The sequence below is a fragment of the Xyrauchen texanus genome, chromosome 22, assembly GCF_025860055.1.
Source record: "Xyrauchen texanus isolate HMW12.3.18 chromosome 22, RBS_HiC_50CHRs, whole genome shotgun sequence".
NCBI classification, from domain to species: Eukaryota; Metazoa; Chordata; class Actinopteri; order Cypriniformes; family Catostomidae; genus Xyrauchen; species Xyrauchen texanus.
Window position 1 is genome coordinate 15616699 of NC_068297.1, and position 21998 is coordinate 15638696.

The 21998-nt window shown below is 37.9% G+C and overlaps 2 protein-coding genes across 2 annotated transcripts; both read left to right on the plus strand.

Moving 5' to 3' along the window:
- The first annotated feature begins 7989 nt into the window (after positions 1–7989).
- LOC127662870 (CAAX prenyl protease 1 homolog) lies at positions 7990–17166 on the plus strand. The gene is made up of 10 exons (XM_052154258.1): positions 7990–8331; positions 8539–8685; positions 9507–9593; positions 11007–11123; positions 11259–11411; positions 12151–12292; positions 12479–12657; positions 14779–14883; positions 15268–15411; positions 15583–17166. Exons 1-10 carry the CDS (start codon positions 8224–8226, stop codon positions 15805–15807), a joined length of 1407 nt encoding a protein of 468 aa, XP_052010218.1. The 5' UTR covers positions 7990–8223; the 3' UTR covers positions 15808–17166.
- Positions 17167–20339: 3173 nt separating this feature from the next.
- LOC127662742 (ATPase inhibitor B, mitochondrial-like) lies at positions 20340–21643 on the plus strand. The gene is made up of 3 exons (XM_052154047.1): positions 20340–20471; positions 20973–21085; positions 21260–21643. Exons 1-3 carry the CDS (start codon positions 20403–20405, stop codon positions 21399–21401), a joined length of 324 nt encoding a protein of 107 aa, XP_052010007.1. The 5' UTR covers positions 20340–20402; the 3' UTR covers positions 21402–21643.
- The last annotated feature ends 355 nt before the right edge of the window (positions 21644–21998 follow it).

Here is a 21998-nt window from a genome sequence, read left to right on the forward strand (position 1 = left end):
ATTTGGTTCAGGATTTTACATGAGTAAAAGTAACTTATATTTTGACAAAATGTTATAGTTTCATATGAAATAATCTAAAGGTAGAATCTATTAGACCTCATTTTATATCAACAGTGGCAGTTTAAGTTAAAGTGTCAAGATGTGTTTCAGCTAGTATTTATTTTTCATAAATATTATAATTTATTATTATATTACTATTATTTAAGACTAGCACACTGACCTAACCATGGTAATGAGGAGCCTTTCCTTCTTTGTAATATGTGTATAAATATTTAATATTAGGTAACAAACGGGATGATAATGGGCTCAAATAAGTAAATATGTTCTTCAATTTTTAAAAGGGGGGAGAGAAAACTTCCTGTAGATTTTGACATCAACAACAAAAATAATGTCACTTGATGCATATATATTTACATTAAATTTATGCATTTGGCAGACACTTTTATCCAAAGCGACTTACAACTTGGAGTTAAGTGCCTTGCTCAAGGACACAATGGTGGTGGCTGTGGGGCTAGAACCAACATCCTTCTGATTACCAGATTACCAGTTATGTGCTTAGACCACTACACCACCACCACTCACAAGGACTCTAGCATATCCTTGTACTGGAAAACCATGAACAAAACTATGCAACATAAAAGGAAATGCAACCCAGGATACATTAAATAAAGGTTATGTTTAATCTATGGCAGGTCAACGCTTGATTTCCAATGTAAAATCTGTCCTGAAGCAAAACCAGTTGAGAAGCACAGGGTTAAAGCACAGGGTTAAAGCACAGGGTTAAAGCACAGGGTTAAAGCACAGGGTTAAAGCACAGAGTTAAGGTACAGAGTTAAAGGTACAGACAGGAGCAGTCTGTCTATGCTGTCGTGCACCTACAGTATATGTGAACTGTTAATAATCATAGGACATTACTTTAAAAGCTCACACCGCTGATGTTATTTTTCATTTAGTAGTTAACTGAACATGTAAACTAACATGTTATAGTTACATGCTATTTTTATCCTGTTTATAATTCGGTTCATTATTATAATTCTGTTAGTTTTCTTACTTGTTATATTTATTTTATTTTCAAAATGGAGACTTTTTTTTACACTTCAATAAAATAAATGGTTTCAAGTTTCAATTATAATAAAGTGTTTGCTCAAAATAAATAAATAAATAAATAAAATTCACTGATAATACTAATTGTGTAATTCTGTGATACCGTGAAACCGTGATATTTTCTGAGACGGTTATCATGCCGTGAAAATCTCATACTGTTGCAACCCTACTTGGGACTTCGAGTAACAGAGGGGCAGTGGGCATTCTCTTCTGAGGCAAATAGATCGATTTCTGGTTTGCCGAATAATTTCCAAATCCTCAGTACATTTTGAGGATTAAGTCTCCTTTTGCCCGGTATCACCCCTTAGCGTGACAGTAGGCCCATGCCGTAATTCAGGCAGCCTGGGACATATGTCACACTCAGGGAGAGCTGATGCTCGCTCCATAGGTGGAGGTGACGTGTCATTCTCGACTGTGGCGGTGAATGAATTCCGCTTTGGCTGTTTATATATGCCACAACTGTCATGTTGACTGAACAAACCAGGACACGACAGCTCACTATTTGTGACTGAAAGCCTTTAAGGCTAGAATTACAGCCGATAGCTCTAAGCAGTTGATGTGCCATGCCCTCCTCGCACCTTTCCAGGTTCCCAAAGTTGGGCGTCCATCGCACACCGCCCATCCAACCTGTGTTGTGGAAGCATCCGTGGTCACCACATTCTGCCTGACAACTTGGGACTTCGGGTACCAGAGGGGACAGTGGGTATTCTCCACTGAGACAAATAGATTGATTTCTGCTTGGCCAGGTGAAGTCTCTTGAATTCCGTCTTGGCGGTTTATATATGCCACAACTGTCATGTTGTCTGAGCGAACCAGGACATGACAGTTTGATATTTCTGACTGAAAAGCCTTTAAGGCTAAAAATACAGCCGATGGCTTAAGGCACTGCGTGACAACGTGCCCCAGCGCGACACTTCACTGGTAAAATGCAGGAGCTGTCCGTGGTGCTAAAGCAGTGGCGGGATATAGTGATGCGCATGCATCCTTGGCACCAAGCACATCATGCACACGGTGCTTCAGCCAGCACTGAAGAGGTCTCATGTGTAAGATACCTAATGTCCACCACAAATCCCAATGATTTCTGAAACAAGTTTTAGTGGAAATGTTCTCCCCAGTTTGAAAATGGACACTGTAGCATGGCTGAAGCAGTAAGTCTCTGCTGGCATAACAAAGCCTCTGATTGTGGCAGTAACAGCCAATTGGCAATGGAGTTCAAGAAGCATACGCTGCTCTGTCTCAGAGGGGTGAGAACCACACCGATGCGCTTGGTGGGCAGGACTTTGAATTAATATGCTGTTTCTTCGAACACGAATCTCAAAAACATCCTGTGATGTTGGACAATTTGGATATGAAAGTACGCATCCTTCAAATCTATTAATGTAAACCAATCGTGTGGGCATACATGTGATCCATTTCTGAATAAGCATTTTGAATATGTGATTTATAAGTGCACAATTTAAATGTCTCCGATCCAGGATTAGCTGAAGCCTGCTATCTTTCTTTGGAACAAGAAAATAACGTCTGTAAAACCTTTTTGTGTGTGTGTGTGTGCTTGACAATTTGGCACAATTACTATCACGTTTTTCATGCTGGGACTGTATATTTTGGCTTGTAACACTGGCGCATCTTCGGACAAAAACGTGTAAGACAGAACGCCATTGAAACGGGGTGACCGATGTGCAAATTTGGTTCGTATCGATGTTCGATCGTTTTTGCTCCCATTCTGAAATACCCATTAGGGCTCGCTTGAAATACCCATGCATCCGAATAATGGGACAAAGGGTAATTTGCTATGATGCGACGCACACTATAGGGAAGCGGTTGCGCATAATGTGTGTGCTTTGAAGAGGAAAAAGGTGCTCTTTATTGAGAATGTGTGAGCATCTCGTGCATTTGCAATGAATACTGTATTCAATTTTGCACTTATTGCATTTTTTATTGCATTTATTTGAGTGCAAGACACAGAAACAATATTGTGAACAACAATATTCCTTTCCCAACAAACAATAGTGGGGAGATGGGGAACAGTGTTTTGTGTCTTCAATCAAGTCTTTTTTGAAGCCGGCCCGGAGGGAATCGCGAGCTCTGCTTTCCATTTCAAAGGGTTGTGCCCATGAGGATGCTTTTGCTGCACGTGCTTATTTACATTTACATTTACATTTATTCATTTGGCAGACACTTTTATCAAAAGCGACTTACAAAAGAGGAAAACATCTTAATCATCTTAAGGAGACAGTGGTACGAAAAGTGCCATACTACAAAGTTTCACTATCATCAGAATAGTATTCAAAACAGATTTAAGTGCAACAAGAATTGTAAATATTTTTATTTTTTATTTTTTTTAGTGACCGGTTAAGTGCTTTTGGAAAAGATGTGTTTTTAGCCGTTTTTTGAAGATAGAGAGTGAGTCAGCTTCACGGATTGAGTTGGGAAGGTCATTCCACCAATGTGGTATGATGAAACTGAAAGTCCGGGAAAGTGTTTTGGTGCCTCTCTGTTTTGGTACGACAAGACGACGTTCCTTAGCCGACCACAGGCTTCTGGTGGGAACGTAGCTCTGCATAAATGTTTTTAGGTATGCTGGAGCAGACCCAGTGACCGTTTTGTATGCCAGCATCAGGGCCTTGAATTTAATACGTGCATGAACCGGCACCCAGTGGAGAGAGACAAAGAGTGGTGTAACATGTACTCCCTTAGGTTCATTAAAGACCAAACGTTCTGCTGCATTCTGGATCATTTGGAGAAGTCTAATTGCACATGCAGGGAGGCCTGCAATGAGAGCGTTACAGTAGTCCAGTCTAGTTATGACAAGTGACTGAACGAGCAGTTGTGTGGCATGTACAGAGAGGAAAGGTTTTATTTTCCTGATATTGTAGAGTGTAAATCTGCATGATCTTGCAGTCTTGGAGATGTGGTCTGTGAAATTTAGCTCATCATCAATGGTTACCCATAGATTTCTGACCGTTTTGGAAGGCGAAACTGTAGTTGGACCCAGCTGCACGGTGATGTTGTGTTCAACAGCAGGGTTGGCTGCAAAGACCTGTTTATACGCAGGTGCCTGTGAGGCAGCAGGTATGGGGCTTTTAGTCGGTCGCTGGCTCGAAACAGAGCGAGGGCGAACTGGCTGTGATATACTCCATTTGGGCGTAAAGTGTCTCATAGCCTGTGTCTGCTGCTGAATCGCAACGTAATGCTCAGGAAACTTATTCACAGAGTCGCCTAAAAGGCCGGCTGGAGACACTGGAGCATCCTAAAGAGTGGCTTTTTCCTTATCACTCATTTCAGAACATGAGAGATCTTCAACCGCCCCTGTAATGATGCAGAGCATCTCCCTGTCAGTGGCGCATGCACGTTCCTCGGCCTTGCTGGGGAGAGGTGCGGCAGCATCATCCACTGACCACTCGTCTGATGCAGCGAGAGACATAATGACATCGTCATTATTATCCCCAGCATCAGATACGCCAAATGAGATGAGGCCACACGGTCCTTCAGAAGGCCGGAGCTTGTCTCACACATTGCGTACTGGGAAACATGTGCTTTGTGGAGATTGAGGGGCACATGTGTATGCCGTGACTAAATTCACCTCAAATTCATCCTGCTCGACCTCGCGGCCCCGCCGTGTCCCCTCGTGAGGCTGAATCATTCCTCAGAATGAGGGCGATTCGTGAGCGAAACGACTTGAGACTCATGTCCTCGCAGTGGTCAGACCTGTCTGTAAGCCCTCAGTCCAGCCTCTCTCAGCCTATTGCGGACAGTCTGAGCTATGATGGAGGGATTGTGTATTCCTGGTGTAACTCGGACAGCTGTTGTTGCCATCCTGTACCTGTCCTGCAGGTGTGATATTCGGATGTACCGATCCTGTGCAGGTGTTGTTACACGTGGTCTGCCACTGCGAGGATAATCAGCTGTCCTTCCTGTCTCCCTGTAGTGCTGTCTTAGGCGTCTCACAGTACGGACATTGTAATTTATTGCCCTGGCCACATCTGCAGTCCTCGTGTCTCCATGCAGCATGACTAAAGCATGTTCACGCAGATGAGCAGGGACACTGTGCATCTTTCTTTTGGTGTTTTTCAGAGTTAGTAGAAAAGTCTCTTTAGTGTCTTAAGTTTTTATAACTTTGACTTGAATTGCCTACCGTCTGTAAGCTGTGCATGTTCATTAATTGTTTATGGTTCAGTGAACAAGCATCGAAAACTTTGTTTAAAACCCTTTACAATAAAGATCTTTAAAGTTATCTGGATATTCTCAAAACTCTCTTTAAAATACAGTGTCCTGAAAAGGGGATGTTTATTTATTTGTTGAGTATAGTTAACGAAAACATTGGTTAACAAATGAAAATATTGGGAACAACTGAAACTAGACTAAATTACTTTTTCATAATTCCAAAACTAATTAAAAATTTTTTTAAATTGAATTAATTTTAATTTTAGTTTTTGATATAATAGGGTGAAAATAGGCAAAGTGGGACTCTTTTGGAAATTTTACTTTTCTTGACACTTTGAATTATGATCCAAATGCCACATAACCTAACATTATACCTTTGAAAAAAGCTTAGGATGTATTCTACCTTAGTCAAAAGCAAAAATAAAGAAATATTCAATACTGGGAAGTAGAACTTTTGAAGACCGTCTTTTGATCAAATCCCAGATTGTTTTTTACCAGTACGTTAAAGTGGGACAGAGGAAAAAGTATTCTCTAGACATTATCTACAAAGTATTTGGAATTAATTTTCATATTTTCTAATACACTTTCACAACATTAAGTTAACATTAAGGTTTATTTCTTTTTTATAACCTTAACATCAAATTCGATTTACATCAAATTTCTGTCATTTTCTTTACCATTGCTTTTACCACTAGTGGTCATGAAATGAGCTCTGCCACACAACCCAAAGTAAAATCAACCATTTAAAACCTCAAAAAGATAACAGGATAGTTCACCCTAAAATGAAAAGTCTCTTATCATTTACTCACGCTCATGCTATTCCAGATGTGTATGACTTTCTTTCATCTGCTGAACACAAACAAAGGTTATTAGAAGAATATCTCGGCTCTGTAGGTCCATACAGTCCAAAACTTTGAAGCTCCAGAAAGCACATAAAGGCAGAGTAAAAGTAATACACAAGTGGTTAATCTTTTGACGTGATCTAATCTGTTTGAGGTAAGAACAGAACAACATGTAACTCCTTTTCACTGCATATCTTGACATTGCGGTCTACATGAATGATCATGGTTTCAAGCTCGACTACACGTATTAATACAGTTCGCAGAGTGTTAGATGGCACTGGAATATAATCGAGCTTGAAATCATGATTGCCAAGGAGACTGCTTAAGTCAAGATTTACAGTGAAAAAATACTTAAATATTGATCTATTTCTCACCCATACCTATCATAGACATGGATTTAACCACTGGAGTTGTAAGCATTTATTTTATGCCACCTTTATATGCTTTTTGGAGCTTCAATTGACATGACGAACAGAGCTGAAATCTTGTAAAAATCTGTGCTCAGCAGAAGAAAGTCATTCACATCTGGGATATCGTGAGGGTGAGTCTTTTACTCCCCAAAGATTAGTTTAGCAATGATTTATAATCATTTAAGGAAATACATGTGGATACACTGTGGATCTAGCTTAAAAGCTCTGTCACTTTACCCATATTCACCCTATATTTTAAAATTTGCAACATTTACAATCCACATTAAACATAAAAATACCACTAGATAGATGTAGCACAAGACTGCCGTGAGACATTTAATGATGTTCGACATTTTAAATTACACCAGTAAACACAGCTTTGGTAGCCATAAAAATGCTAAAACTAAAATAAAACGAACGAAACATTGAGAAGATGAAAACTAAACTAAAACTAACAGACAAACTGTGAAAACTAACAGAACTAACATTCAATGACAAATTGAATATAAAATAGAAATAAAAACTAAATGAAAATCCAAAACTATAATAACACTGATGCAATCAAAGTAATTGAGTTCTTAGTTGAGGATGTGTGGATCTGTTTTCTGCATATTGAATTCTTAAATTATGATCAAATTCTTAATTCTTTGATAATTGTGTTTATCTCTCTAAAACAAATGCAGAATGAAAGTAATACATAGTTAGTGCACTGGTGTATGCTGTTACTTTAATGTACGCTGTCTTTTTAATTTATTTATTTATATAAATAATATTTACAGCAGAATCGTTTAAAAGTATGAATCAAAACTCCACTGTATTAAGCTTCTATTGTATTTTTTTAACATGTTACCAACCTCCTCAGCAGTCTGATATTCGTACATTGTGCGAGTTTTCACACGGGTTTATTTAGTAGTTTCTATGGAAACAGACAAAGAATATTTCCCGAATATAATCACGGCCGTAGACTGACATCTCCTTAAGACGGTTCTCCCCTATCTCGTTCTATTTTTTTCTGTAAAGGAAGTACATGAAGTACCGCGCTAGTAAAGGCAAAAAATACATTTAACGGTACTCAAAAAGGTTGCAGTGTTTTTTTCTTTCTTTATGTTTTTGTTTGTTTGTTTGTTGTAAGGGACAGTTATGATCTTTGTGTCTGAAATATTTTGTAAAGAGTTTAAGAGTTTTTGTCAAGTCCTAAAAATTTCAGCGGCTTTGACAATTTACCAATTTTACTGCAAGAGGAACTGTTTGTCTAAATATCAAGGCGCTTTATCAATTATGTTAATAACAACATCTTCTACATTTATGTATGCAAGAATCGTGTGATTCATGTGTTGATGAACTATTTCGGTCTCCGTATGGGATCACGTTCCCCCGCACTTAGAATCTGTAAAAGTATATAATGCGTCTAGGAACCTTTGTGCTTGTGCTGTTGTGTCAGGTGGAACACAGTTACTGGTTACACGCTACTTCACATGAATGGGAAAGAGAAATGATAGAGCATGAGTTATCATTATAAGTGCACCCTTGCTTATTGTTTTTCAATTTATAGATATTTTGATAACACGTTCTCGTAAGGGTGAAAATTTGTATTGGTTCGGAATAATAACAACGATTGTGTTTGTATTGAATTGAGAGGTGACTGCTGCCGGTTTGCTCCAGGCTAATTAACGGTATCAACAAACAACTGTCAGGCCGTAATCATGCTGCTGGAAGTTCTTGCATTGCCCGTTGAAGACAAAATATTTTACGCTGTCTTGGTCTTCTCATGGACTGTGTATGTTTGGGAGGCCTACCTCGCCTATAGACAGGTGATATCAGATGCTTATTGTTTCATGGTTGTGAAAGTGTTTACATTTGTGCAGCTCACCTCTTCATGCATTTAGGATTTTTCTTTTACTGTTTAAAACTAAATTCTTCACATGTAAAACGTTGAGCATAACATTGCCAATAGGGATGTTCAGAACAGAAATTCCAGTGAATGTGTGTAAACTCAATCCCTTATTTACCCATCACAGAGGAAGATCTACAGAACTACAATGCATGTGCCTACTGAGCTGGGCAAGATAATGGATTCAGAGACCTTTGAAAAGTCTCGCCTCTATCAGCTGGACAAGAGCAACTTTGGCTACTGGTCTGGACTCTACTCTGAAACAGAGGGCACGGTAAGCTTGAAACAGCCTGCAAAGAAATTTATCATTTTCAGAGATCTTGAAATGACCTTATAAGCAGTGGTGGAGTGAATGTGTTTTTCCATAGCCAACACTTTTTTTTATGTTAATAATTATTATTATTATTTTATTAAGTATGATTCAGAGTCTTTCTTAGGATATTAATTATTATTATTTTTATAGGAAATATATTAAATGGAACACATAGACCATAAATTAATGCCATTAGCCAAATAAAAAGGACATTTCATCTGTGTGCACTTCAGTAGTCAATTTGGGATGGACTTAAGACACTTAATCATTAATCTTACAGTTTATAAATATCGTTTATTTTTAAACATTGCCCACCAAAACTAGACTTGTAATACATATAAATAACTAATATTGACATTAATCATGCTATAGAGCCAGAGGGGAACTCTGTTAACCCAGCTGAGCCTGGTTTCTCACAAGGTTATTTCCCCCCATAAACTCCATCTTAAAGACAATAATTTTTAAGGCATGGTATTCAATCACATTATTCATTTAAACTGTATAATGAGATTTTAAGACATCACAACATAATTCTGTTACTGCATAATGTTCTGTAATGCTGCTTTGAAATGATGCGTGTTGTGAAAAGTGCTATACAAATAAAAATGACTTAATGTTATGCTTTCTGCTGTGTTTTATATTCAGACATTCACATCTGCAGCTTTCAAAATTCATGTATCCCTTTGAGGAAAAACATATTAAACTTGTTTTTGCACCTTGTGGTTTCATTCTAATGAGACTTGGACTATAAATACTATCTTTCTTTTCATTTGGTTTTGTAGCTGATTCTGCTCCTGGGAGGAATCCCCTTCCTCTGGAAAGTGTCAGGGAATCTCACAGCTCATTTTGGTCTTGGTCCAGAGTATGAGGTGGGTGTAATATTTGCAACTCTTTTCGGAACCTTAATAGTTCACCCAAAAATGAAAATTCTCTCATCATTTATTCACCCGCATGCCATCTAAGATCTGTAGGACTTTCTATATTTTGTTGAACATGAACAAAGATTTTTAGAAGAATATCTCAGCCCTGTAGGTCCTACAATGCAAGTGAATGGTGGCCAGAACTTTGAAGCTCCAAAAAGCATATAAAGGCAGCATAAACCAAATTCATCAGACTCAAGTGGCTAAATCAATGTCTTCTAAAGTGATCCATCAGGTTCTGGGTGAGAACAGACCAAAACGTACATCCTTTTTCATTGTTTATCTAGATAGCAGTATTTGCCCATTGTACGTAGGGGAAACCGGTTGTTCCTGACAGGCAGCAGATGCCTTAACCCCCCCATCCTAATCCTAGCCACATGGAGCCTGTAAGGCAGAGTAACCTACCAGGAACAACGGGATCGCAATATTCTTGGCGATCATAACTTTAAGCTCGATTATATTTCCTATTGCACCAACTAGCACTCTGAGCATTTGTCAAGCAGTAGGAAGTGTAATAGAGCCTAGAGACTGTTGATCATGCCTAGAGACTGCAATAGCAAGATGTACAGTCAGGAGTAATGTTTTGGTCTGTTCTCACATTAAACTAACTGGATCACTTAAGAGGACATTGATTAAACCACTGTAGTCTTATGGATTACTTTTTTGCTGACTTTATCTCCTTTTTGGACCTTCTGTGTTCTGCTGAAGAAAGTCATACACCTCTGGTGAGAGAATGATGGGAGAATTTTCATTTTTAGGTGAACTATCCCTTTAAGATTGCTAAACACTTTTTTTGTAGAATCAGTTTAACCCAAGATGGCCCAGTAAATCAGCATTAGAAACATCCTGGAGCATCCATGTAATACTTATTTCCTTATAGCTGTCAAATATGTCCATATGCTACTATTACTCACGTAAGTATGGTGAACTTCAGCTGAGTTGGACAATGGCTGTGTTTGGACAGGAATACTAGCTTTCTACTTACTGAACATTTTGCAGTAAACGCTGTATATCGCCTGCTTTTTTTAATTAAAAATTGAAACAGCAGGTGTCATGCTACATTATTTCATGACCTTATCACTTTGCATGTTAGATGTCTTGGATATAACCTTTCCATTTTTAAGTTTATTTAATTTTTTTACAAATATTTTTAACTTTTTGGCAGTCCTATCAAAAAAGTCTGTAATTTGTTCATTCGTCAAAGGAAATGTGTTACTTTTTATGCATACGTGTACGATGTACATTACATTCTAGAAACTGCAGAAATAAACACAAGAGTATAATGTTAGTATGCTATTCTGAACATGGCTTAAGAAAATATGATTAATCTATTGATATTTACAATGTTCTTATTTCCTTCAGATCTCCCAGTCTTTGGGGTTCCTGGTGTTGGCGACTCTCTTTAGTGCCTTCACTGGTCTTCCCTGGAGCCTCTACAGCACTTTTGTTATTGAGGAAAAGCATGGATTCAACCAGCAGGTATGGATAACGCTCTTTCTCTGTACAGTGTTTTAATTAATGTACTGAATTTCACGTAATGTTCAATTTAGCGCACTTGTTATTATGACTCTCTCTCCTGCTGTCTTTTTCTCTCATTCTGTGTCTTCCCTCTAGACACTGGGTTTTTTTCTGAAAGATGCTGTAAAGAAGTTTGCTGTGACGCAGTGTATTTTGCTGCCAGTGACATCATTGCTACTCTACATCATCAAGATTGGAGGAGATTATTTCTTCATCTACGCCTGGCTCTTCACTCTCGCAGTCTCTCTGGTTTGTTACCCAGATTTTTTTTTTTTTCATAAGTCATTGAGTGAACTTTCCTAAGTACTGATGCTTATGTCTATGGCCATTTCACATCACCTCTCTTGGATATATTATACTTAATAGGAATATTCCATGTTCAAGACAAGTTAAGCTCAACGACTGCATTTGTGGCATAATGTTGATTACCGCAAAAATGTAATTTGACTTGTCCCTCCTTTTCTTAAAAAAAGAAGCCAAATTCTGGGTTAAAGTGAGGCACATACAATGGAAGTGAATGGGGGCAATCCTTAAAAGTTAAAATACAAGACGTAAACAATATGCATGAAAACAGGATTTTAATGTGATGGTCACTTACTAACCTTTTTCTGTTATTTCCAATTTTACAACTTTGTTGCCATGACAATATCAACAAACCCTAAAATGACTAAAAATTAAAAGCTCAAATAATACATGAGTTTTAATAGAAGAATTAATGTAAGTGCTTTTATAAAATTACAGTATAAGCTTGACGTTTCTGCCTTTTTAAACTTTCCAAAATTTGGCCTCATTCACTTCCATTGTGAATGCCTCACTGTAACCTCAATCTTAGCTTCTTTTAAAGAAAAGGAGAGACTAGTTAAAATAATTTTTGTGTTAATCAACATTATACCTTAAATGCTGTCAAGTGAGCTTAATTTATGTTCAACACAGAATATTCCTTTAAGCTCAAATTTCTTGCTTGAGCTTGATTTCCCTCATTCCCCAGATTCTGGTGACTATCTATGCAGACTATATTGCTCCTCTGTTCGATAAGTTCACTCCGCTGCTGGATGGAGAGCTGAAGAGCGAGATTGAGAGCATGGCGAATTCCATCCACTTTCCTCTCACCAAAGTCTATGTAGTGGAAGGTACAGCAAAAAATAATCTTATTCACTTCAATAATATGGAAGATTTTAGAGGGTTGTTAGCCATATGCATCAATTACAGTTGCAATATCAGTCATTTTTATATCACTTGAGCCACGATATATCAGTCTTGGATTTCTTTTTGCCCTCTTTCTCCAATGTTTCTGCCCTCTATTTTCATGTTTCCAGGCTCAAAGAGATCTTCCCACAGCAATGCCTACTTCTACGGTTTCTTCAAAAACAAGCGTATTGTGCTATTCGACACACTTTTGGAGGATTACTCTCCTTTAAACAAAACCGAGGGGGCAGATTCAGGGACCGGAGAGGAGAACGAGGCGACAGAGAATGAGAACAAATCTAAACCAAAGGTGAGAAAAATCAGTACACTTCTTAAATGAAAACAGATCAAATTATGTCTTGCACTGTTATGGGTGAGAACAAATTCAGTGCTATTAAAATTATTATAAAAGTGAATGGGTCATTTACATGTGCCTCTATGTACACTACTATTTGTGTTCTTATCCCTCATCAATAAACCTCATGTGGTGAAATGTGTGTATATGTGTGTATGTATGTATATATATATATATATATATATATATATATATATATATATATATATATATATATATGACACACACACAGTTGAAGTCTGAAGTTTTCATACACCTTAGCCAAATGCATTTAAATTCAGTTTTCACAATTTCTGACATTTAATCGTAGAAAACATTCCCTTTCTTAGGTCAGTTAGAATCACTACTTTATTTCAAGAATGTGAAATGTCAGAATAATAGTAGAGAATTATTTATTTCAGCTTTTATTTCTTTCATCACATTCCCAGTGGGTCAAAAGTTTACATACACATTGTTACTATTTGGTAGCATTGCCTTTAAATTGTTTAACTTTGGTCAAACGTTTTGAGTAGCCTTCCACAAGCATCTCACAATAAGTTGCTGGAATTTTGGCCCATTCCTCCAAATAGAACTGGTGTAAGAGTCGCACATGCTTTTTCAGTTCTGCCCACAAATTATCTTTTGGATTGAGGTCAGGGCTTTGTGATGGCCATTCCAATACCTTGACTTTGTTGTCCTTAAGCCATTTTGCCACAAATTTGGAGGTATGCTTGGGGTGATTGTCCATTTCGAAGACCCATTTGCGACCGAGCATTAACTTCCTGGCTGATGTCTTGAGATTTTGCTTCAATATATCCATGTAATTTTCCTTCCTCATGATGCCATCTATTTTATGAAGTGCACCAATCCCTCCTGCAGCAAAGCACCCCCACAACATGATGCTGCCACCCTCATGCTTCATGGTTGGGATGGTGTTCTTCGGCTTGCAAGCCTCACCCTTTTTCCTCCAAACATAATGATGGTCTTTATTGCCAAACAGTAAAAAAAAATTCATCAGACCAGAGGATATTTCTCCAAAAAGTAAGATCTTTGTCCCCATGTGCACTTGCAAACTGTAGTCTGGCTTTTTTATGGCGGTTTTGGAGCAGTGGCTGTGCAGCCTTCAGGTTATGTTGATATAGGACTCGTATTTCTGTGGATATAGATACTTGTCTAACTGTTGCTGATGTTCTGGGATTGATTTGTACTTTTCTCATCAAACTACGTTCATCTCTGAGACAGAATGATTCTCCTTCATGAGCGGTATGACGGCTGAGTTGGCCCATGGTTTTTATACTTGCGTACTATTGTTTTGTACAGATGAACATGGTACCTTCAGGCATTTGGAAATGGCTCCCAAGGATTAACCAGACTTGTGGAGGTCCTCAATTAGCCTGAAGATAATATCAGAAGCTAGTTGCCTAAAGGCTTGGCATCCTTTTCTGGAATTTTACAAGCTGCTTAAAGGCACAGTTAACTTGGTGTATGTAAACGTCTGACACACTGGAATTGTGATATAGTCAATTAAAAGATAAACAATCTGTCTGTAAACAATTGTTGGAAAAATAACTCATGTCATGCACAAAGTATATTTCCTAAAAAACGTGCCAAAACTATAGTTTGCTAATATGAAATCTGTGGAGTGGTTAAAATAAGTTTTAATTATGTCAACCAAAGTGTATGTACTAAACTGTATAAAAATGATATACTGTATACAAAATCTTTACAAAACCGTTTATCTAGTAAATATAAAGGCTATTAAAATCATCTTACATATACTGGAGAGCATTGTAATGCAGCCAAGTCTCTTTCATTACAATATGAGAGTTCTGGGTGTATTTTGGGCTTAAAAGGTTCTGCATTATACACCAAATCTTATTTTTGAGATTTTGTTTGTGCAATATACTGCCTTTGGAATGTTATTCATTTTGCAGCCTTAATGTATGTGCCTTTCATTGTTTTTACGTCTTTAAAAAAAAAAAACTGTCCATTAATCTGTTATCTGCCAAACTTGGTTATGGGCATCTGAAAAATCCACTATCGGTCAACCTCTAGTCTTAGTGTTTCAATTTTTTTTTTGTTTATTTCTTTATCCAGAACAAGAAGCAGGGCTGCAGTAACCCTGAGGTCCTGGCAGTTCTTGGACATGAATTGGGGCACTGGAAACTGGGCCATACAGTCAAGAACATTGTAATCAGCCAGGTGAGTCACTGTTTATATGGCTGCTCTCTCTAAAATTCTGGCATGGTGCTGCCCAAGTGTGGGTTATTTATTTGTAAAATGATATTTTATAAAATTATATTTTGGCATCATACTGGTCTCCTAATTTTATTAACTGTAGATTAGCCAGTCTTCATAATGGCCTGGATTCTTGTAAGTTAAATTTCACCAGGCTAGTTTTTGCCATGTTCTACAATGCCATTTTCTCCAGTTGTGCAGTTAATAGAAAGTTGTCCTGTTTTTTTTTATTTATTTTTTTTACGTATGTTAAAAAAAAAATTATATATGATTTTTGCCATTTTATGAGCATGTGAATAGAAATGTGTGTGCATGTTAAAGTATTCACAAGCTGTTTCTTCTCTACAGTTGAACTCCTTCTTGTGCTTCTTCCTTTTTGCCGTCCTGATTGGTCGGAAAGAGCTCTTCATGGCATTTGGATTCTATGACAGCCAACCCACCCTCATCGGACTGATGATCATCTTTCAGTTCATCTTCTCACCTTACAATGAGGTAATAACTCTTGCTTCCCCATCTAAAACATTTATTGTCTCCCTTGTTCAATTTGGATAAGCCTTAAACATGAAACTTAGTAATAATTACATCATAATTGTCCAAGACATGCTTATTTCCCACATTATAAGACATAACTCATCTAATTTCGCTCTGTCTTGTCCACCGCAGTTGCTCTCATTCTGTCTGACAGTGTTAAGCCGGAGGTTTGAGTTTCAGGCAGATGCATTTGCACGGGCTATGGGCAGATCATCTGAGCTCTACTCTGCTCTCATCAAGCTCAATAAGGATAACCTGGGTTTCCCTGTAGCAGATTGGCTCTTCTCTATGTGGCATTACTCTCATCCTCCCTTGCTAGAGCGTCTCAGAGCCCTGAAAGGACCAAAGCAGGACTGACGGCTTTGCAAGGGGGGGCCACGTTCACCACTCGCTCCTCCGAGAAAGGGTCTCCGCCGACCTCTATTGGCCCTCTGAAACCAATGCCTATTTCTCTCTCTTTTCCTTCCGCTTCCATGTCAACCTGCCTGATATTTTCCATTCTCTTCCTAAGTTTTTAGTTTTGCCATTTGTTTGTCATCAGCCTAAGTGGAAATTCAGTGTTTCAAATCAAAATCCCTTTATTGTCACTCAACCAGATGGCTTTAGAAAACGAATAATGTACAAAATGAGTCTAGGTGTTCAGTTTGCCTTTTGCAATTGTTCTTAACATGATTTTGATTTGTTTTAATTCCTTTTTACATTTGAACTGTAAATTGTCCCCTTCGGTACTTTATAGATACATGTGTTTAAAAAATAATTTTATTTTATTTTTTTTATCTACAAAGTGTTATCCTCTGTTTGATCCATCTGCACCATGAGAGAGAAAGTAAGTTAAAACATCTCAGAGTGGACCGTAGCTCCACATGAAACCCCCCAAAATTCTTACGTTTAGTAGTGGGTGCTTCAGATTGCCGGTTGGTGTACTTAAAATTATGTCTGTCACATTAAAAGGGAATGAGGATTATCTGCAGTATAGTCAAGCACGTGTTTCAGATGACAGATGTTATATACAGACCAATGAGACCAATGTTCTGACTCTTAAACCACACAGGAAGAGAATTCCTCATTTTGATGACTTTTATGGCTCAGTAAGGCCGGCTAAAATGTTAATTCCAGTATTGGTTCTTTGATAAGATATTTGAAAAATAATGATTGTTTTTTTTCTTTTACTTTTGTAACCAAAAAGGGTTGTTTGTGTAAATATGTTAATTTTTGTGAGCAACATTCAAGGGCAGAAGTGACTTTAAAAAGTATTTAGTGAGTAGTTAGAAATAATTGTTATTATTTTGTTATTCATTTTCTTTTTGTGCCTGGTGTGTTAGAATGTTGCAGTGAAAGTATGGTGTTGGAACGTAATAATGCTGTCATCTTTTTTTACTTCCTCCTAAAATCTGAGGCCTGAATCATAACGATACGTTAAGTTTTACTGGTGGAAATCTTAGTTTTAGGGCATACACTTTTTTTTTTATATATTTGGCATGCAATAAAAATGTTGGTCTCAGGCTTTTAAGATAGTTGACATTTTAATGGATTCAAGAGTTTAAGTACCCACCTGAAATTTAGGACTAAATGCATCACTGAGATCATTAGAATCTAAAGAATTGAATGGCTGTTGGTTCATTCACACTCAAACTACAAGGAATATATCCAGTGACATCTGGCATGATTAACCTGTAAGGAAGAACTTTTGCATTACTATGAATAAAACTGATCACAGCAACTGTGGTACAAGTTTTGATTTTTATTATGGCTGAATGATGTCTGTCCAGAGAATCAGAATATTTTGTTTGCTTACATGCCAGGGCTAACCAATGGGGTGTAGTTCTCACCATTAACCGTATACATGTGTAGTTTCTTTGCTCTGTGCCCTTCACTTCCTACCATTTACGTTTTTCTTTCTGCCACAATCATGATGGTATAGATCAGAGAATGAAATAGTGGAAAAGAGACACTAACGCTACAGAGAAAATTAGGGAGCCAAGAAAAGATATATATGGACATCTATTGATACTATAAAAATACATTGATTGCATTTTATTCACTTCTGGTGTTGGGGGGATCACTGCCCTTTGACCCCTGACGTGTGTGTGTGTGTGTATGTGTATATATATATATATATATATATATATATATATATATATATATATATATACAGTGAGGAAAATAAGTATTTGAACACCCCGCTATTTTGCAAGTTCTCCCACTTGGAAATCATGGAGGGGTCTGAAATTGTCATCGTAGGTGCATGTCCACTGTGAGAGACATAATCTAAAAAAAAAAAAAAATCCAGAAATCACAATATATGATTTTTTAACTATTTATTTGTATGATACAGCTGCAAATAAGTATTTGAACACCTGTCTATCAGCTAGAATTCTGACCCTCAAAGACCTGTTAGTCTGCCTTTAAAATGTCCACCTCCACTCCATTTATTATCCTAAATTAGATGCACCTGTTTGAGGTCGTTAGCTGCATAAAGACACCTGTCCACCCAATACAATCAGTGAGAATCCAACTACTAACATGGCCAAGACCAAAGAACTGTCCAAAGACACTAGAGACAAAATTGTACACCTCCACAAGGCTGGAAAGGGCTACGGGGAAATTGAAAAGCAGCTTGGTGAAAAAAGGTCCACTGTTGGAGCAATCATTAGAAAATGGAAGAAGCTAAACATGACTGTCAATCTCCCTCGGACTTTGGCTCCATGCAAGATCTCACCTCGTGGGGTCTCAATGATCCTAAGAAAGGTGAGAAATCAGCCCAGAACTACACGGGAGGAGCTGGTCAATGACCTGAAAAGAGCTGGGACCACCGTTTCCAAGGTTACTGTTGGTAATACAATAAGACGTCATGGTTTGAAATCATGCATGGCACGGAAGGTTCCCCTGCTTAAACCAGCACATGTCAAGGCCCGTCTTAAGTTTGCCAATGACCATTTGGATGATCCAGAGGAGTCATGGGAGAAAGTCATGTGGTCAGATGAGACTAAAATAGAACTTTTTGGTCATAATTCCACTAACCGTGTTTGGAGGAAGAAGAATGATGAGTATCATCCCAAGAACACCATCCCTACTGTGAAGCATGGGGGTGGTAGCATCATGCTTTGGGGGTGTTTTTCTGCACATGGGACAGGGCGACTGCACTGTATTAAGGAGAGGATGACTGGGGCCATGTATTGCGAGATTTTGGGGAACAACCTCCTTCTCTCAGTTACAGCATTGAAGATTTTTTTTACATTTATGCATTTGGCAGACGCTTTTATCCAAAGCGACTTACAGTGCAATTATTACAGGGACAATCCCCCTGGAACGACCTGGAGTTAAGTGCCTTGCTCAAGGACACTCAAGGTGGCCATGGGGTTAGAACCAGCGACCATCTGATTAACAGCCCTGTGCTTTAGCCACTACGCCACCACCACTCCAAGGTGGTGGCGTAGGCTGGGTCTTCCAACATGACAATGACCCGAAGCACACAGCCAGGTTAACCAAGGAGTGGCTCTGTAAGAAGCATATCTAGGTTCTGGCGTGGCCTAGCCAGTCTCCAGACCTAAACCCAATAGAGAATCTTTGGAGGGAGCTCAAACTCCGTGTTTCTCAGCGACAGCCCAGAAACCTGACTGATCTAAAGAAGATCAGTGTGGAGGAGTGGGCCAAAATCCCTCCTGCAGTGTGTGCAAACCTGGTGAAAAACTACAGGAAACGTTTGACCTCTGTAATTGCAAACAAAGGCTACTGTACCAAATATTAACATTGATTTTCTCAGGTGTTCAAATACTTATTTGCAGCTGTATCATACAAATAAATAGTTAAAAAATCATACATTGTGATTTCTGGATTTTTTTTTTTTTTAGATTATGTCTCTCACAGTGGACATGCACCTACGATGACAATTTCAGACCCCTCCATGATTTCAAAGTGGGAGAACTTGCAAAATAGCAGGGTGTTCAAATACTTATTTTCCTCACTGTATATTGATTTATACTTATTTTCCCCCTTCACCTGTGCTTGTCTTTTTTTCAAACATTGTTTGATCTTAATGAACATTTATATAGAAAAACAAATCTATATTAATAAATTAGCACCATTTGTGGACTTTTCGGATGCTTCTTTACCTACCATATGCAGCACATTTTCCAACTTATATCAAAGTTAAATTAACAATCTGGAACGATTTCACCGTGACACCATTTGATCAGCTTAAATACGGGACAAATCGCATCGCGTATTGATTTGAAACGGGACGCATCATTGTATCTTTAAATACGGGCATCTTTCCATGAAATTTCGGATGACAGAAAACACGAGTTGTGTTGTGATGAGTATCTAGCGCATGCCATTGAAGAGAGTGTCCCTGTAAGTCTATCCCGCACAGCCTCCTTTTCATTCACGTCAAGAATAATATGCTACTGTGAATATGGTCTACAGGGCAGTTTCTGGGATTAAATAGTAGTGGTCTGTAAGGTGACCCTATAACAGCCTTCGTGATGGGACCCTCTCAGATAATAAAATAGCTTTTAAAAAATGTATGATAGGACTGGAATCTTCTCTTCAATTGTGTGGTCATGATGATTTTTACATATATTTCAAAATTACTATTAATTTATCTTAAAGCAACATTTATTTATTAAGAAATATTACAGAGTGCACCTTTAACAGGCAGCTCTGCGCATGACAGCTCTCACTTGCACAGCGCTGAAACCACGGCTGTACCATTACAAGTGGATTCCTTACACATTATAATAATGAAGTTCACAGGTGTTTTGTTGTGGAATATTAGAATTAATACAATAATCAAAACTTTTAAATTGCCCTTGGATGACAAATATATACGATAAAGTGATGTAAAACATGGTCTCCCCTATTTCTGTCCAATAATGGTACCTTCCTGTCTGAGTCTACATAGACAAGAGGGCACGCTCATGTTGTTGCGCGTATGAGAATCAAAAGTCAAAATGGCGAGGTTTCTCAAACTTAGTTTAAGGAACATTTTGGCCACACAGATCAGGATGTCGTCCGATCAGGTAGAGAATGCATTAAAAATTATTCCGGCCTAGTGACTTTCTCACAGCAAGTAAATAAAATTCGTTGTATATCAAATTCATTTTAGAGTTTATTCATGAGCATGCGTTAGCATTTCATTGCCATTGAGTTTCGTCACCCGTGTTTGCGTCCTTGTGTTATGACCTTTTTGTTTACATTCAGGATAATTATATACATTGTGCTTGCAACCGCATAACCCACAAGAGCAAACATTATATCTGTACATGTATACATGTATACGTTTTAATGACATACAATGTGTCATTTTATTTTACAATACAGTATTTAAATGGCACTGTCAAACATGCAGAATTTAGATTGGTTTTCTTATCTCTGTAATGCATCCTCAATGCTACATCATTTATTTGTATGTTATGCTTTATTTTGATATGGCTTGTTGCAGAATATGTTGCATTTACACATTATTCTTAATAAAAACTTCTGTCTTGTGCAATCTGTGTATGTGACTCACTCTGATAAAGCTTGGAGAACTGGGTAAAGGGGCTGGGAAGGGTGGAGGTGGTGGAGGTGCGGTGAGAGAGGCAGGAGGAGCTTTTGGTAAGAAGCAGGCCGCCGAAGAGGAGTTGTACTTCAAGTAAGTGTCTTTGCTTGAGCCCATCATGCTTGTAAATCTCTATTGCTTGCATGTGTGTATAATCAATATCACCTCACTTTATCTATGTTTTTGAGTATGGCTGTATAGCTGCAACAGTGTTCTTACAAAGTTGTTTTTGTGTCTTGTCATCTTCTCTCTACATAACTCTCACAGGAGAAAAGAGAAGGAACAATTGGCTGCTCTTAGAAGGCACCACGAGGAAGAGATCGACCACCACAAGAAGGAGATCGAGAGGTTACAACAGGAGATCAGTCGTCATGAGGGCAAAATCAAAAAACTTAAACATGATGACTAAGGCTCTTTGACAGATCTAGAAACTTATTTCATAGACAAATAAGTTTCCCCACACAGAGTTTAAAAGTTTTGACTTATTGTAGATGTTTTATTTGAAATAAGTAGTGAAATCATATAAAAACTCTGTGATCTCTGCACTTACTGATATATTAATATCTGCCTTATAATATCTGATTGACTGACATAATATCATCTGTATCAGTGAAGATTCTCTTGTCAATAAACTTGAATTTGTGTCTCAAACATGGAAGTGTGTCTTTGTTATCAATATGTAATTACCATTTGGTGACCCAAAGACTAAAATTCATTCTGAGCATTGGCATTATTCTTTAAATTGAAAAGGCGTATAGATGCTATCATAAATTAGGAGCAAATTGTGCCAGATGAAAAACACAATTAAGAATTGTGGCATTGAGTTGAATGGCGTACTGAAATTCAACAGAGAGGATTTAGTTAAGAGTAGTATGATAGTATGCCAGAACAGGGCAGAAGTTTGCATCCATACAGTAATGCCATGCTCCCTCCAAAGTGCCCACTTTAAAGACTCTGCGCTTCGGAGTAGGTAGCGCATTGGGATGATCACTTTCGATTAGAATTC